The sequence below is a fragment of the Bos indicus x Bos taurus genome, chromosome 7 (assembly GCF_003369695.1).
Source record: "Bos indicus x Bos taurus breed Angus x Brahman F1 hybrid chromosome 7, Bos_hybrid_MaternalHap_v2.0, whole genome shotgun sequence".
Taxonomy (NCBI): domain Eukaryota; kingdom Metazoa; phylum Chordata; class Mammalia; order Artiodactyla; family Bovidae; genus Bos; species Bos indicus x Bos taurus.
Window position 1 is genome coordinate 2,762,859 of NC_040082.1, and position 17,040 is coordinate 2,779,898.

The window sequence follows — 17,040 nt, forward strand, 5'->3', positions numbered from 1 at the left end:
TTATTATTTCTGCACAAAGGCTTGACAAATCCAAGTCCTTGACTCTGTAGTCAGCCATAAAAAGCGTTCAAGAAAAAACTGAGAATCTTAGATGGTATCTGAAAAACATCTACTAAGACTTCTGAGAAGAGTTAAGAAATCAGCACCATTAAAAACTTGCTAAAGGGACATAAGCAACTTGGAAGCAAGTCCCAGAGCCTACTTTAAACAAATTCTGCATCACCAAGGCTCTTGACAGCATGGAAGACAGCACTGTGTAAGTGAACAAAAATGTCAACAACTATGATAGATATGTGCTAAGTCGCTTCAGTCGTGTCCACATCCTTGCAACTCTATGAATTGTAGCCCACCAGGCGCCTCTGTCCATGGAATTCTCCAGGCAACAATATTACAGTGGGTTGCCATGCCTCTTCCAGGGGATCTTCGCAACCCAGGGGTCGAACCCACATCTCTTATATCTCCTGCATTGCAGGGAGGTTCTTTACCACTAGCGCCACCTGGGAAGCCCCATGATATATAGATACCGTTCATCATTTAGTCAATAAGTCATGTCCGACTCTTGCAACCCCATGGACTGCAGCACACGCGGTTTCTCTGGCCATGGGATTCTCCAGGCAAGAATACTGTAGTGGGTCACCATTTCCTTCTCCAGGGGATCTTCCCGACCCAGGGATCGAACCTGCATCTTCTGCATTGCAGGCAGATTCTTTACAGACTGAGCCACCAGGGAAGCCCATGATACAGATATAGATAGAAATGACTTCAAATCATTTCCTTTTAAAAGAAAACCTCAGTGGTTAACATGTTTTAACGGACTTTACCTTTTAGAGCAGTTTTAGTATCACAGCAAAACTGAGCACAAAGTACAGAGATTTCCCATTTGTCCCTCATCCCACTCGTGCACGGCCTCACTGATCAACATGCTCCACTCGAGTTTGTCTGTACGTTTGTTACAACTGATGAACCTATAAGAACATATCATTCTCGCACAAGTACACAGGTTACATTAAGTTCCACTCGTGGGGTGTATTTTATGGTTTTGAACAAATATACCGTGACATGTATCCCACCACTACAGGACCACACACAGATGTTTCACCGTCTAAGACCCTCCGTGCTCCACTTGTTCACAAACCCCTAGCAACCGATGATCTTTTTACTACCTTCACAGCTCTGACTTCTCGAGAATACCATATAGGTAGAATCATATATATTTTTCAGATTGGCTTCTTTCACTTAGTGGGCCTCCCTGGTGGCTCAGATGGTAAACAATTTGCCTACGTAGTGGGAGGCCTGGGTTCAATCCCTGGGTCGGGAAGATCCCCTGGAGAAGGGAATGGCAATGCACTCCAGCATTCCTGCCTGGAGAATCCCATGGACAGAGGAGCCTGGCGGGCACCAGTCAGTCAGACACAACTGAGCAACGAACACTTTCCCTTCCTTTCACTTGGTAATATACATTTAAGGGTCCTGCATATCTTTCTTGGTAGCTCATTTCCTTTGAGCACTGAATAATATTCCATTGTCTGGATGCACCACAGTTTATCCATTCATTACTAAAAGACATCTTGGTGGCGTCTACGTTTTGACAATTATGAATAAAGCTGTTATAAACTGCTATGTGTGGGCTTTAGTGTAGACATATGTTCTCAACTTCTTTGGATAAATACCAAGGAGCTCAATTTTTGGAACCTACGGTGAAACTATTTTTATTTTTGTAAAACACAACCAAACTGTCTTCAAAGTGGCTGAATTATTATGTAATCCCACCAGCAATGAATGAGAGTTCCTGTTGCTCCATAACCTCACCAGTATTTGATGTCGTCAGTGTTCTGGATTTGGGACATTCTAATGTGGGGCAGTGGTATCTCATTGTTCCTTTAGTTTGCATTTCCCTGATGGCATAAAATTTGAGCAAATTTTTATCTGCTTATTTGCCATCTGTGTATCTTCTTTGGTGACGTGTTTATTTTTTCATAAGGTTGCTTCTTGTCTTAACGGACTTAGAGTTCTTTCTGTGTTTTAGATAACAGTCTTTTATCAAATGTCCTTACAAACTTTTTCTCCCAGTTTACAGTTCATCTTCTCATTCCTATGATATTGTATTTTGTAGAAGTGTGGTTTTTGGTTTTTGGTTTTTTTGAGGAGACTGTGTGTGTGTATGTGTGTGTATAAATATATATTTGCAGTAGGCAAGAAATATGGACACTTCCATCTGCATGACTGCCCATCACAGTTTACTGCTCTGGTCTCAGGGAACTGAACATTTTTCAATTGGGCACACCTTTAAACTGATGTATCCCATTCATGTCTGTTGTTGAAACCTGTCTGAAAATTTTCCCAATCTGATTCATTTTATCTTGTGTATCAGGCTGCTTTCAGCTCACTGTTCTTTTAAATTTGTGAAGTCATTATATAGCTTATACTTGCTTACAGACGACCCAGAGTGTGCTTGAGACTCTACTGCGTCTGACTTTCAACGCTCTTCAGTTCAGTTCAGTTCAGTTGCTCAGTTGTGTTTGACTCTTTGTGGACTGCAGCACGCCCGGCCTCCCTGCCCATCACCAACTCCCAGAGTTTACTCAAACTCATGTCCAGTGAGTCGGTGATGCCACCCAACCATCTCATCCTCTGTCATCCCCTTCTCCTGCCTTCAATCTTTCCCAGCATGAGGGTCTTTTCTAATAAATCAGTTCTTCACATCAGGTGGCCAAAGGATTGGAGTTTCAGCTTCAGCATCAGTCTTTGCAATGAACACTCAGGACGGATTTCCTTTAGGATGGACTGGTTGGATCTCCTTGCAGTCCAAGGGACTCACAAGAGTCTTCTCCAACACCACAGTTCAAAAGCATCAATTCTTCGGTGCTCAGCTTTCTTCACAGTCCAACTCTCACATCCATACATGACCACTGGAAAAACCATAGCCTTGACTAGATGAACCTTTGTTGACAAAGTAATGTCTCTGCTTTTGAATATGCTATCTAGGTTGGTCATAACTTCCCTTCCAAGGAGTAAGCGTCTTTTAATTTCATTGCTGCAGTCACCTGCAATGATTCTGGACCCCAAAGAAATAAAGTCTGCCACCATTTCCCCATCTATTTGCCATGAATCTGATGGGACCAGATGCCATGATCTTCGTTTTCTGCATGTTGAGCTTTAAGCCAGCTTTTTCACTCTCCTCTTTCACTTTCATCAAGAGGCTCTTTAGTTCCTCTTCACTTTCTGCCATAAGGGTGGTGTCATCTGCATATCTGAGGTTATTGATATTTCTCCCAGCAATCTTGATTCCAGCTTGTGCTTCTTCCAGCCCAGGGTTTCTCATGATGTACTCTGCATAGAAGTTAAATAAGCAGGGTGACAATATACAGCCTTGATGTACTCCTTTTCCTATTTGGAACCAGTCTGTTGTTCCATGTCCAGTTCTAACTGTTGCTTCTTGACCCGTATACAGGTTTCTCGAGAGGCAGGTCAGGTGGTCTGGTATTCCCATCTCTTGAAGAATTTTCCACAGTTTGTTGTGATCCACACAGTCAATTCCCTTACCTTCCTCTAAATTCTGTAATAAAGATGCCACACCCTTGGAGACTAGAGTCACAGCTTTGTACTTTGACTCACATCCAACGTAAGTAAAATTTCTCGGAATGAAAACTCACGATGTCCTTTGCTGTATGCCACACATGTCACACACATTTCTGCAGAGCTATAATTTTTTAAAAAAGAGAGAAAGGAGGGAATCCCCTGGCAGTCCTGTGGTTAGGACTCTGTGCTTTCACTGCTGAGGGTCTGGGTTCAATCCCTGGTCGGGGAACTAACATTCTACAAGCCGTATGGTACAGCCAAAAATGAACTTTTTTTAAAAGAAAGAGAGACAAAAAGGAAGGGCAGAAAAGAGAACAGAAGTCTTACATTTTTATGAATTCCAGCTTATCAATGATTTCTCCATGGATCATTTTGGTGTTCTATCTAAAAAATCATCTCCATATCTAAGGTTATCTAGGTTTTCTATTTATCTTCTAGGTGTTTTACAGTTTTGAATTTTACATTTCAGTCTGTGATCCATTTTGAGTTAATTTTTGTGACTGGTGTAAAATCTGTGTAAGGATTCATTATTTGCACATTTTTTTTGTCCCTGTTCCAGTGCCATTTGTTGAAAATATTAACTGTTCTCCCCTGTGCTGACTTTGCCCCTTTCTTCCAAAGATCAGTCAACTATATTTATATGAATCTACTTCTGGACTGTATATTCCGTTTCACTGATCTATTTGTTTATCTGTTTATTTTCTTTCACAAACGCCAAACTCTCTTGATCAGTGTCTTTATAATAAATCTGAAAGTCACATAATGTTGGTCTTCCAATTTTGTTCTCCAATGTTCTGTCGCCTACTCTGGGTCTTTTGCTACTCCACATGAATTTTAGAATCAGTTCGGCATTTGCTGGGATTGTGATTGGGATCTGTATTAAATCTATAGTGCAAAATGGGAAAAACTGATATCTTGACAATATTGAGGACACAGGATAACAATTATTTCTCCACTGATTTCTCTCATCAGTTCAGCATCAGTTCAGTTCAGTTCAGTTCAGTTGCTCAGTCGTATCCAACTCTTTGCGACCCCATGAACCGCAGCACGCCAGGCCTCCCTGTCCATCACCAACTCCCGAAGTTTACTCAAACCCATGTCCATTGAGTCAGTGATGCCATCCAGCCATCTCATCCTATGTCATCCCCTTTTCCTCCTGCCCCCAATCCCTCCCAGCATCAGAGTCTTTTCAAATGAGTCAGCTCTTTGCATCAGGTGGCCAAAGTATTGGAGCCTCAGCCTCACCATCAGCCCTTCCAATCAACACCCAGGACTGATTTCCTTTAGGATGAACTGTTTGGATCTCCTTGCAGTCCAAGGGACTCTCAAGAGTCTTCTCCAACACCACAGTTCAAAAGCATCAATTCTTCGGCGCTCAGCTTTCTTCACAGTCCAATTCTCACATCCATACATGACCACTGGAAAAACCATAGCCTTGACTAGATGGACCTTTGTTGGCAAAGTAATGTCTCTGCTTTTGAATATGCTATCTAGGTTGGTCATAACTTCCCTTCCAAGGAGTAAGCGTCTTTTAATTTCATGGCTGCAGTCACCATCTGCAGTGATTTTAGAGCCCACAAAAATAAAGTCAGCCACTGTTTCCACTGTTTCCCCATCTATTTCCCATGAAGTGATGGGACCGGATGCCATGATCTTAGTTTTCTGAATGTTGAGCTTTAAGCCAACTTTTTTACTCTCCTCTTTCACTTTCATCAAGAGGCTCTTTAGTTCTTCTTCATTCTGTCATTGTTCTCCTATAGATCTTGAACATACACTTTGTTAGATTTATACCTAAGTATTTCATTTTTTGAGGTTCTAATGTAGATGGTATTGTGCTTTTAATTTCATATTCTACCTGTTCATTGTTAATACATAGGGAAGTGATTGATTTTTGTATGCTAACACTGTATCCTGCAAAGTGAAATCAGTCAGTTGTGTCTGACTCTTTGCAACCTCATGGACTGTGGCCCTCCTGGCTCTGTCCAAGGGATTTTCCAGGCATGAATACTGGAGTGGGTTGCCATTTCCTGCAAACTTGCTATAACTGATTGTTTGTTTCAAGAGTTTTTGGTTTATTCTCTCAGATTATCTACATAAACAACCATGTCATTTGTAAATAATGACATTCCCAATCTGTATACATTTTATTTCTTGTCCTGGTCTTGTTTCATTAGTTAAGATTGACAGAATTTTTTTAACAAGCAGTGGCAAGCGGGGGACATCCATGTCTTGCTCTGATCTTAATGGGAAAGTTACATGTTTCTCACATTTATGTATGATGTTAGCTGGAAGTTTTTTGCAGATATTCTTTATCAAGTTGAGGAAGTTCACCTTTATTCCTAGTTTACTGAGAGTTTTTAATCACGAATTGGTGGTAGATTTTGTCAGATGCTTTCTCTCCATCTATTCATATGCTCATGTAATTTTTCTTTTTAGTTTGTTGATATAATGGACTCCATTAATTGATTTTCAAATATTGAACCAAACTTTCACAACTGAAATAAATTCCACTTGTCAAGGTGCATAAATTCTTTTTCTACACTGTTGGATTTTATTTCTCAATAGTTCAAAGACGTTTGCATCTATGTTCATGAGAGACATTGGTTTATAGCTTCCTAATATCTTTGTCTGCTTTTGGTGTTTGATAATACTAGCATCCTAGAATGGGATTGGTAAGCTTCTCTCTGTTTCTTTTTCTGAGGTAAGTCTGTAGAAAAGTGGTGCAATTTCTTCCTTGAATGTTTGATAGAATTCACCAGTGAAGGCATCTGAGCTTGAAGCCTTCTGAGCCTGGTGCCTTCTATTTTGGAAGGTTATTAATGATCGATTCAATTACTTTAATAGATACCTGCCTGTTCAGACTGTCCATGTCATTTTATGTGAGTTTCAGCAGATTGTGTCATTCAAGGCATGCTCCCATTTCTCCCAGCTTATCAAATTTATGGACACAGGGTTGATTAAAGAGTATTCCTTCATTATCCTTTTAATAGCCATGGGATACATAGTCATGTCTCCTCTTTCACTTCTGATATTAGTCATTTGTACCCACACTGGTTTTTTTGTTAGCCTGGCTAGAGACTTGTTGATTTCATTTACCTTCTCGAAAATCAGATTTTGGTTTTGCTGACTTTTCTTAATTAGTTTCCTGTTTTCCTTTTCACTGAGTTCTACTCTAATTTTCATTAGTTCTTTTCTTCTGTGTACTTTGGATTCAATCTGTTCTTCTTTTTCTACCGTTTCTTCTAAGGTAGAAGCAGAGATGATTGATTTTAGATCTTTCTTTCTTTCTAACAAATGCAGTCCATGCTATAAATTTCCCTCTAAGCACTGCTTTTGCTATATCCCACACATTTTGATAAGTTTTCTTTTCAGTTTCATTTAGTTCAACATATCTTTATATTTTTCTTGAGATTTCTTCCTTGGTCCATGGGTTATTTAGAAGTGTGTTGTTTAATCTCCAAGTATTTGGGGATTTTCTAGCTATCATACTGTATCAATTCCACTCTTTTAAATATATTTTGATGTAGCTTATAACCTGAATGTGGAACATCTTGCTGAATTGTGCAATATAAGCTTGAGAAGAATGTGTATTCCCCTGTTTGTGCATGAAGTAGTCAATAGTGTCCATCACATCTGGCTGACTAATGACATTATTGAGTTCACTCTGTCCTTACTCACTTTCTGTCTGCTGCATCTGTCCATTTCAGATGGGGGTGGGGGAAAGGTACCGAAATCTCCAACTGTAATGGAGGTCCACTCATTTCTCCCTACAATTTTAACAGTTTCACAGTCCTACCAATATTTTGATGCTATGCTGTTAAGCACATGTACATTAAGGATTGTACTGTCTTCCTGGAGAACGGACCCCTTCAACATTCTGTAACTCTCCTCTTTATCCCTGATAAACGTCCTTGCTTTGAAGTCTGTCTTATCTGAAATTAATATAGCTACTCCCACTTTCTTTGTATTAGGGTCAGTACATCTTTCTCCATCCATTTACTATTAATCTGTATGTGTCTTTATGTATAAAGTGGGTTTCTTATAGACAACATATGGTTGTTGCCCTTTCCTCAGATCAGCCAGGCTCCAGCTCAACAGCTTCTTCTGAGGATATACCTTGGTAGGAACAGAATGCTCTAACCTATGTCAGAATGGTTCCCTTTCTCTTCCACTGCCAAGATCATGAGTTTTTTTTTTTTTCCCCCTATATTCACTGTGAGTACCTCACAGAGATTCAGGAGGTAAAAGTCACAAGTGTGAAGACCCCTCAATGAGTGGGTCCTCCTGGAGTTTTCAACCATCAGAGCGTCCAGAATTTGTCAGTTATAGTTCGGGTTTTTCTACACCTAACACTTGTTCTTTCTTATCTCTCCTTGCTATTCTTTGGAACTCTGCATTCAGATGCTTATATCTTTCCTTTTCTCCTTTGCTTTTCGCTTCTTTTCACAGATGGCTGGATGGCATCACTGACTCTATGGACATGAGTTTGGGTGAATTCCGGGAGTTGGTGATGGACACGGAGGCCTGGCGTGCTGGATTCATGGGGTTGCAAAGAGTCGGACACGACTGAGCGACTGAACTGAGCTGAACACTTGTTCTCAAGTCTGATGCTGGTCTGGTTAGTTGTGATTCTCTATTTTCACTTGTCCAGTTTGGGGGACAGTCATTTTGCTCTGTGACCTATCTTCTCTAATGGATCTAAGAAGAGTTGCTGATTTTTCAATTTGTTCCAATTTTTATTTGCTGTTAGGATGGAGTGACAATTCCAAGCTTCTTACATGCTGGATTGGAAAATGGAAGTCTTAACTTCTGAAGTTGCTAAAGAACCAATTCACTGTTCGTAAACTGGCAAATTAATGTCTAAAAGCAAGTATTTGTCTTACCTTTCTTGCATGATCTATACCTCATGGCAACCAAATAGCTGATACAGGAAAAACTTTTACTGAAAATTCCAGCTAACAATTGCATCAGGAATGACAGAAGTAAAATATTGTCGTTTTACAACCTCCACTGAACTAATGGATCTGAGCAGTGGACATCAAGTGCTTCATTAGGTGAAAGGCTGAAGAGAAAATTTTTAATAGATTGACAAGGCTGGCAGCACTGGTACCTGTTAGCAGATAATATATACCTCTTGTTATGAAACAACAGGAAATCTATACCAGCCCGAAATAAACAGCAAGAGTATTGTCAAGCCTCTAGATCTAACTTCCAGTTTGCTGGAAAACTGAAGGATAAAGGAATACATGAAACTGCATTACAAGATACTAACAGCAAAATCCAAAATGAAAGAATTCAATTCTATTGAGTAAGTTACCCAGTTTCTTTAAATGCACAGCATTTTAAAAGTGGGGTGGCAAGGAGAGCCTACAGATTAAAAGAGATTATTAAAAGGCAATGTATAAGCCAGGTTTGGATCATGATTCAAATGAACCAACTGCAAAAATAACATTTAACAATTATTTGAGCACAATCAGGATAATTAATAATATTAAGGAATTATCTTTATTTTTAGGTGAGTTCATAACATAGTTTTCTTAAAGAGTAATTAGCAATAAATAATATTTACAAATAAAAGTAAAAAACTGGAATTTTCTATAAAATTATCCAATGTAGAAGAAAGGTAGGTGAGAGTACAGATGTAAAAAACAAACCAAAATATTGACTAGGCGGATGGACAGGTCAATGGGAGTTCATTTAATTATTCTCTCTTCTTCTGTACACTTGAAAATTTTCACAATTAAAACCACTGTAAAAAGTTAGGCAGAAGGGACAGACACCAGTTGTGAAGAAAATGTGGAAGTATCCCAACTAATTTATTTTGGCAGCATTTCTTTCGTGTGAATAAATAATCACATATCTTATAATCAATCATGTTTTATATTCAATAAAAATAAGATACTACTTATTAGAGACATTGAAATCTATTTCTTACCAGAAAATAGTGACTAAACACTTTTTAAAGTTAAACAGGATATAGCATCTCAGTGAATCTAAAACTCACACTAAAGACAGAATCCCAGAGTGGGAAGACAAACCTTGATCATCTCTGCCTCGATCTGCTGATGGACACCTATGTAACTCTTCTTCACCTGCTGCTTATCTTTGATCATCATGGTGAGCCTGTGTAAGGGCCCGGAATTCAGGTCCTCCGCATGTGTCTTCATGATCCTGCTGAGCTGTTCCGTCTGCTGAATCATAAGTAGCCAAGACTTTTTAAAAAATAAGAAACAAAATTAGCATTTGTATTAGAGGCTTCCATTTCACTGTGTTCAGGAACCTTAAACATTTAGTTTTACACAAATTATTACACTAATATAAAAATAACAGGTTTCTGGCAATTATGCAATAAGCTATATGAATGTTTTGTATACAACATCTTTAAATTCAAGCACAAACGCTTCAAAATTCAGTAAGCAGAGAGTGTGCATCACAGCAGGACAGGACTGAGGGGCTCATGGAGAGCCCACTCTTGCAGTCTTCACTGTACCACTTCTTGTCTGTCTTCCAACACTGATGGATTGCTTCTGCCCACACTCTTCCATTGTCTCAGTAAGGAAACCACTTCCCAACAGTCACATGCAACAGAAGCTTACCCATCTTCACTGTAACCTGTCTCTCTGCGGCATCTGATCCCACCGACTCACACTTCCTGAAACTCTCGTTGCTGGTTTCTACGGCCTCTTTTCTTCCAACATACTGACCTGCCTTCCTCCCTTTCTACAAATTCCTTCTCAATCTTAATACCTGCTCTCCTTTTGCTGCCTATGTCTTAAATACTTGAATTCTCTAGATTTCTATCTTTTCTCTTCTCTTAATAAATTAGTTAGAAACCATTCGTTGTTCTAGCTTAACATGTTGCTTCAACAGCAGACACACATCATGCTGGGTTTGGGACAAGTGGGCACATAGATACAGCTGAATCCTATTCAGAAACAAGTTTAGTTTGGTCAGAGAGGATCCATATTAAAGATATACACACAAAAAATAGACAAGGCATGTTTGGATATTTCTCAAAACTAATTTTTCTACACTATTACTTTTGATCTGTGAATGAACAGAATTAATTTCATTACTGTTAGTATTCCAAGGTAATCCTAAAACAAAATTTAGTAAGTATCTAAATCATAGGCTAGCCTAAAGGAAGCAAAAAATTTGTGGTCACAGTCAGAACTCTCCAGGGTCTAACTGGGTATTCTTGTGTTTGATACACTGCAGTATATGTTCTTTTTAAAAAAGTAATCTTTGAGGATATTTCTTTAGGGAAAAAGGTCATTTTAGTTGTAAAATTTCAGTTGCTTTTAAAAACACAAGACAGGTAGCCTACGAACTCATCATATTTACTTTCAAATTCAAAACCCTGAGTACTAAGATGCTCTTGATACCATAAAGCCATTTAAAACTGACGTAGCTCTTCCATTAAAATATAAAATTTAAGGAAGATGAAAACAAAAAACTATATAAATGTGGATTTAAAATATAATCTAGACTGCCCTAGTAACTGCCGTAGCTCTGCCTTTTTCATGATATTTTCACTCTAAGAAATAGAGGGTTAGGAAAACATTCTATATAGCATGTGCAGAATGTTAAGGCTACCAAAAATAAAGTGAGAAGAATCAATTTCTTTCTCAAAAAATAAATATCCTCTATCTTCAAAAAACAAATATTCTCTAAGTGCTTTGTAGCAAAAATTTTTTGTGTTTCTATGTAGGAGTCCTTGCAGCCTAGGGAGAAGTCTTCTTAGAAGCTAAGGTTAAAGGTCATACAAGTAGGTCAGATTACCCTCCACCTCGCAGGACAGCACATCTCATCCTGTCTAATAGCCCTGTTCACTGTAGTTACTGTGGAAAAGTCAAAACCTCCCGAGGAATATATTATCACCACGACTGTCGAAGCCAGAGTGACCTCAATATTTCCCATTTTGACCCAGGGCACAATCTATAGAATCCTGTACTGTCAAAAACTCCTGCTCTGTGATTAGAAAACTCCTTATGCTTTTTATCAGAACTTTCCATTTATCTTTAACAAAAATCTGCTCGATCCCACTTCACTCAGTCATGTCCGACTCTTTTCGACCCCATGGACACCAGGCTCCTCTGTCCGTGGGATTTTCTAGGCAAGAGTACTGGAGTGGGTTGCCATTTCCTTCTCCAGGGAACTTCCTGATCCAGGGATCGAACCCAGGTCTCCCACATTGTAGACAGACGCTTTACTGTCTAAGCCACCAGGGAAGTCCTACTAACAACCTAATAAGGCTAATAAATACTCCTTCTCTTCTGAAGCTGAAGCAACCTTTGAACATGAACAATCCATCAGCAAGTCCTTCTGATTCTCCCTCCAAAGGCTACCACAGATCTACCCACTTCTCTTCATAGTCACCGCCACCCCTTTTGGAAGTTTTAATTGTCTCTGATTTAGACCTAATTGGTGTCCTCTCTTCTGCTGATGCTCCTTTCCACACCATTCCCCTTAACGTAGCAAAAGAAACTGCCATCCTCCTGCAAAAAACCATATACAGGCTTTCCTTTACATTTAAAGGAAAATCCAAACTTCCTTCTAAGACCTAAAGTGTCTCAAATTACGTATCCGCTATAAAAGGCCTCTTGATGAAAATGAAAGTGGAGAGTGAAAAAGTTGGCTTAAAGCTCAACATTCAGAAAACTAAGATCATGGCATCCGGTCCCATCACTTCATGGGAAATAGATGGGGAAACAGTGGAAACAGTGTCAGACTTTATTTTTCTGGGCTCCAAAGTCACTACAGATGGTGACTGCAGCCATGAAATTAAAAAACACTTGCTCCTTGGAAGAAAAGTTATGACCAACCTAGACAGCATATTCAAAAGCAGAGACATTACTTTGCCAACAAAGGTCCGTCTAGTCAAGGCTATGGTTTTTCCTGTGGTCATGTATGGATGTGAGAGTTGGACTGTGAAGAAGGCTGAGCGCCAAAGAATTGATGCTTTTGAACTGTGGTGTTGGAGAAGACTCTTGAGAGTCCCTTTGACTACAAGGAGATCCAACCAGTCCATTCTAAAGGAGATCAGCCCTGGGATTTCTTTGGAAGGAATGATGCTAAAGCTGAAACTCCAGTACTTTGGCCACCTCATGCGAAGAGCTGACTCCTTGGAAAAGACCCTGACGCTGGGAGGGATTGGGGGCAGGAGGAAAAGGGGATGACACAGGATGAGATGGCTGGATGGCATCACCAACTCGATGGACAAGAGTTTGAGTGAACTCTGGGAGTTGGTGATGGACAGGGAGGCCTGGCGTGCTGCGATTCATGGGGTTGCAAAGAGTCAGACACGACTGAGCGACTGATCTGAGCTGATCTATCCATTCAGTTTCTGTTTTGCCATCTTCTACCCAGCTGAATAAATTCCAGGAGTGCTGGTCTTTAGTTTCCTGAACATTCTCTCTTCCTGGGGGCTTATCCTCTCTTTCACATGGCAAGATCCATCTCTTCCATTAGGAACCAGCTAAATCTCATGCAGGTCTCATCCTTGCTATTCTCTATCTGAGCACTTAAAATAATTATTTATTTGTGTGTATATCTGGCTTGTTTTTTTTTTAAGATCTCCCCAACTACAATGGAAGCTCCATGAGGGTTAGTACTGTGTCTCCTTGTTCACTATTTTATGTATTAATGGTGATATAAAACCATGAAGTGAAAATATGCCACTAAAAGATTTTTTTAAATTGTTTCAAACTGGAACTAGACAGCATGAGTGAGTGAGTGAAAGTCGCTCAATCGTGTCCTACTCTGAGACTCCATGGATTATATGGTCCATGGAACTCTCTAGGCCAGAATGCTGGAGTGGGGTGGGAGACCTGGGTCTGATCCCTGGGTTAGACAGCATGAGCAGTGCCAATTACGATGGGGAAGGAAAACTTAACGGGTCTATCTTCAACTGATAAAACAAGCGAGGGATCAGAGCAGCACATAATGCAGTAAGAAGTACTGGCCTAAAAGGAATGAGTTAGTGGGCAAGAAAGTGTTCGGGTGGTGTGTAATGAGAATTAGACACGTGGCTGGAACGTCTGTTATATAGAGATATGAGTAAAATGGTAACAGATGCTTGATAAAGAAACAAACAAAAAAGGATGCGTTTCAACATTTATAGTAAAACTGATACAGCACTTTGCAGATATGGCTCTTTAGTTCTGGCACAGCACTGGTCAAAGCATAAAATATTTGTTGATTACAGTAATTTCTGGAAGATAATTCCTTATAACCTAATAAACAAAATAATCATCTCATCTGCAGGCCATCTGCAGACATTCAAATTGCTTTATTATACAGAATCCTGTTTAAATGATTAATAATGTTCCTCATAATGGAATTTTACCAGCAGTCAGAGTCACTGATGCTGAAAGCCACAGATAGAGTAAGAAATAAAAAAAAAAAAAGTAAAAATAACTGGTTTAATTTTACAAAAATCTAATCACAGGCAAAGAATAATAGAACTTGAAAATAAAACCACTGTGGTTAAGTTTACAGAATAGAATATAAGTATATTAACTTTTCAGAGAAGAGCTACAAAATATGAAAGTAGGAATAACTTAACTATAATAAACTAGACAGAAATCCCAAAGGATACTGACAAAAATCAAGGGTGAGAGACTGATAAGAAGTATATTCATTCCTTAACCTCCATACATAAGTCAATAGGCAGCATTACCTAGAATATTCATTTCTTAACCTCCATACATAAGTCAATAGGCAGCATTGACTAGAAAGTTTATAAATAAAGAGATACAGATTTAAGCTTATAATTCTTAAGCTTCAAAAATTAAACAAGTGAATGTTTAAAAAGGCAGACTTTGCAGGCTTCCTCTGTCACAAAAATAATTTTTAAAGAAAGATAACATTGTCCACTAAAAAAGGAAAGAAAATTTTAAAATGTTAAATGATTCAAAATAAAAATAAGCTGCAAAATAAAAATAACAACATCTGTTAAGCAGTACATAAAAATATTACCTGTTAAACATCTACAAGAAGGAAAATTATTATCAAATCAGGGGGGAAAGACTTCATTGTACACTATAAATAACAAATATCAGTAAAATAAAAAAACATGTAACATCAACAAAAAATGGTAGGGGACATCACTCCAGAAAAACATGAACAATAAAATTCAACAGTCATTATACGCAAATGACCTAAAACTGAATGTTAGACACAAAATATAAAACAAGGAAGGGCAAAGTATGATGCCAAAGAGTATCACTCACAGTAACATATAACCGTTGTGATTCTTCTCATCCTAGAAATCAATGCATCCAAACAAAAAGCAAAAATGAGGGAACGCGATGGTAAATCAAAAGTGGTGAGAGAATTAAATATACTCGTCTCTACCTATGATAGACTAAATCAAAAAAATTCATAATACAGAGTATCTGAACAAGAAATTTAGTAATTAATATGTTTGATCTATCATCATATATAAGACTCTATATACTATAGATCTAGAAAATATCTATTTTTATAAGAATATTGTTAAAAATTAGATAATAGTGGGCTATAAAAATTTGTATAAATTTTCTGAAAAATAGAAATAGGGCATACTAATTCCAGTATCTAGCTTCTTTCAGTTAAAAAAAAAAAATCAGAATTTTTTAAAGGAAAAAATCAAATCATTTCTACAAAATGCACAGGCCAAAACAAATTTTTAATCTAAAAGAATTCCTGGAAATAACAGTCAGTTAAATACTATCAAGATCCATGATACATAGCTCAATTTGCTCAAAGATTTACTTCTATTTCTAAGTAAAAAAAAGTTTAAAAATGTTTATTAAAATTCAAGTTTAGAAGTTAGAAAACAGAGAACAATGTAAAACTAAGGAAAGTACACAGGAGAAACTGAAAAGAAAAAATTTAAAATATTTATGAATTAGATAAATTAAAAATAGAAAAAATAATGTTGATAGCATTAAAAAGGAGAGCTTAGCAATGACAAAGGAAATAATAAAAGAAATAAAGTACATAAGATCTATAATTAGAAAAGAGAAATCACCATAAGTTAAGATGAAACTGATCTGAAAATAAATGAAGTGGCTCCTTTATTTCTTTTAAAGATAAACTCAAATTAGTAAAACTGACATTTCAATAGATAGCACATAGATCATCCCACTTTCTGCTCACAGGCACATTCTCAGTCCTTTACCAGCTAGAACCTGATCTCTGCAAACTGTATTTCCCAGGCGTCCTCCTGCTAACTGGCTTTTGGTTTTGTTGTGCAACTGGAGGTCCTGGCACAAGACAGAGAGGCGGGAAGAAGGGAGAAACCTGGATGTATACCTCTCTCCGCTCAGATTTCTTCCTCTGTCTGTCTCTCTTGCTGACTGTAATGAGCCTTCCTCAGCCCTTTGGGGCTTCCAGACGGCAGAGGCTCCATGGAGTTACTAATCTCTGAATTGCCTCACCTTCCTCTGTTCGCTCCTAGACCTTCAAAAACCTTTGAACATATTTCCCCCAATTAAACCCTATTTATTGAAGTACCTGGTATAAGTTTTGTTTTCCTGACTGAATCCTAACCTTTACAGATAGAAAATTCAAAGAGGCCAATAACCATGTAATACATGGTTATTATTAGCCAATTATCAATAAAATACCTCTAAAAAAGTATGGGGCTTCCCTCATAGCTCAGCTGGTAAAAAATCCACCTGCAATTTAGGAGACCCTGGTTCGATTCCTGGGTCAGGAAGATCTGCTGGAGAAGGGATAGGCTACCAACTCCAGTATTCTCAGGCTTCCCTTGTGGCTCAGCTGGTAAAGAATCTGCCTGCAATGTGGGAGGCCTGGGTTCAATCCCTGAGTTGGAAAGATCCCCTGGAGAAGGGAAAGGCTATCCACTCCAATATTCTGGCCGTGCTCATTTAACTTCTATGCAGAGTACATCATGCGAAATGCTGGGCTGGATGAATTATGAGTTGGAATCAAGATGGCCAAGAGAAATATCAATAACCTCAGAGATACAGAGATACCACTCTAATGGCAGAAAGAAAAGAGGAACTAAAGAGACTCTTGATGAGGGTGAAAGAGGAGAGTGAAAGAGCTAGTTTAAAATTCAACATTCAAAAAGTAAGATCATGGCATCTGGTCCCATCACTCCATGGCAAATAGAAGGGGAAAAAGAGGAAGCGGTGACAGATTTTATTTTCTCGGGCTCCAAAAACACGGGCGATGGTGGCTGCAGCCATGAGATTAAAAGATGCTCGCTTCCTGGAAGGAAAGCTATGACAAACCTAGACGGCGTTATAAAAAGCAGACACATCACTTTGCTGACAAAGGTCCGTCTAGTCAAAGCTATGGTTTTACCAGTAGTCATATATGGATGTGAGAAAGAAGAAAGACAGCGCTAAGTCGTGTCCAGCTCTTTGCGATCCCATGGCTCCTCTGTACATGGGATTCTCTGGGCAAGAATCCTGGAGCGGGTTGCCATTTCCTTCCCCTGGGGAT

At 38.7% G+C, this 17,040-nt stretch overlaps 1 protein-coding gene across 4 annotated transcripts in view; it reads right to left on the bottom strand.

Annotated features, from left to right (window-relative positions):
* FER (FER tyrosine kinase) overlaps window positions 1-17,040 on the bottom strand; it is a 460,995-nt gene that overhangs the window by 370,400 nt on the left and 73,555 nt on the right. For all 4 annotated transcript variants that reach the window (XM_027545475.1, XM_027545473.1, XM_027545474.1 and 1 more), the window contains one exon: window positions 9,618-9,791. In XM_027545475.1, coding sequence (XP_027401276.1) covers window positions 9,618-9,791 — 174 coding nt within the window. The remainder of the gene's footprint in view (window positions 1-9,617; window positions 9,792-17,040) is intronic.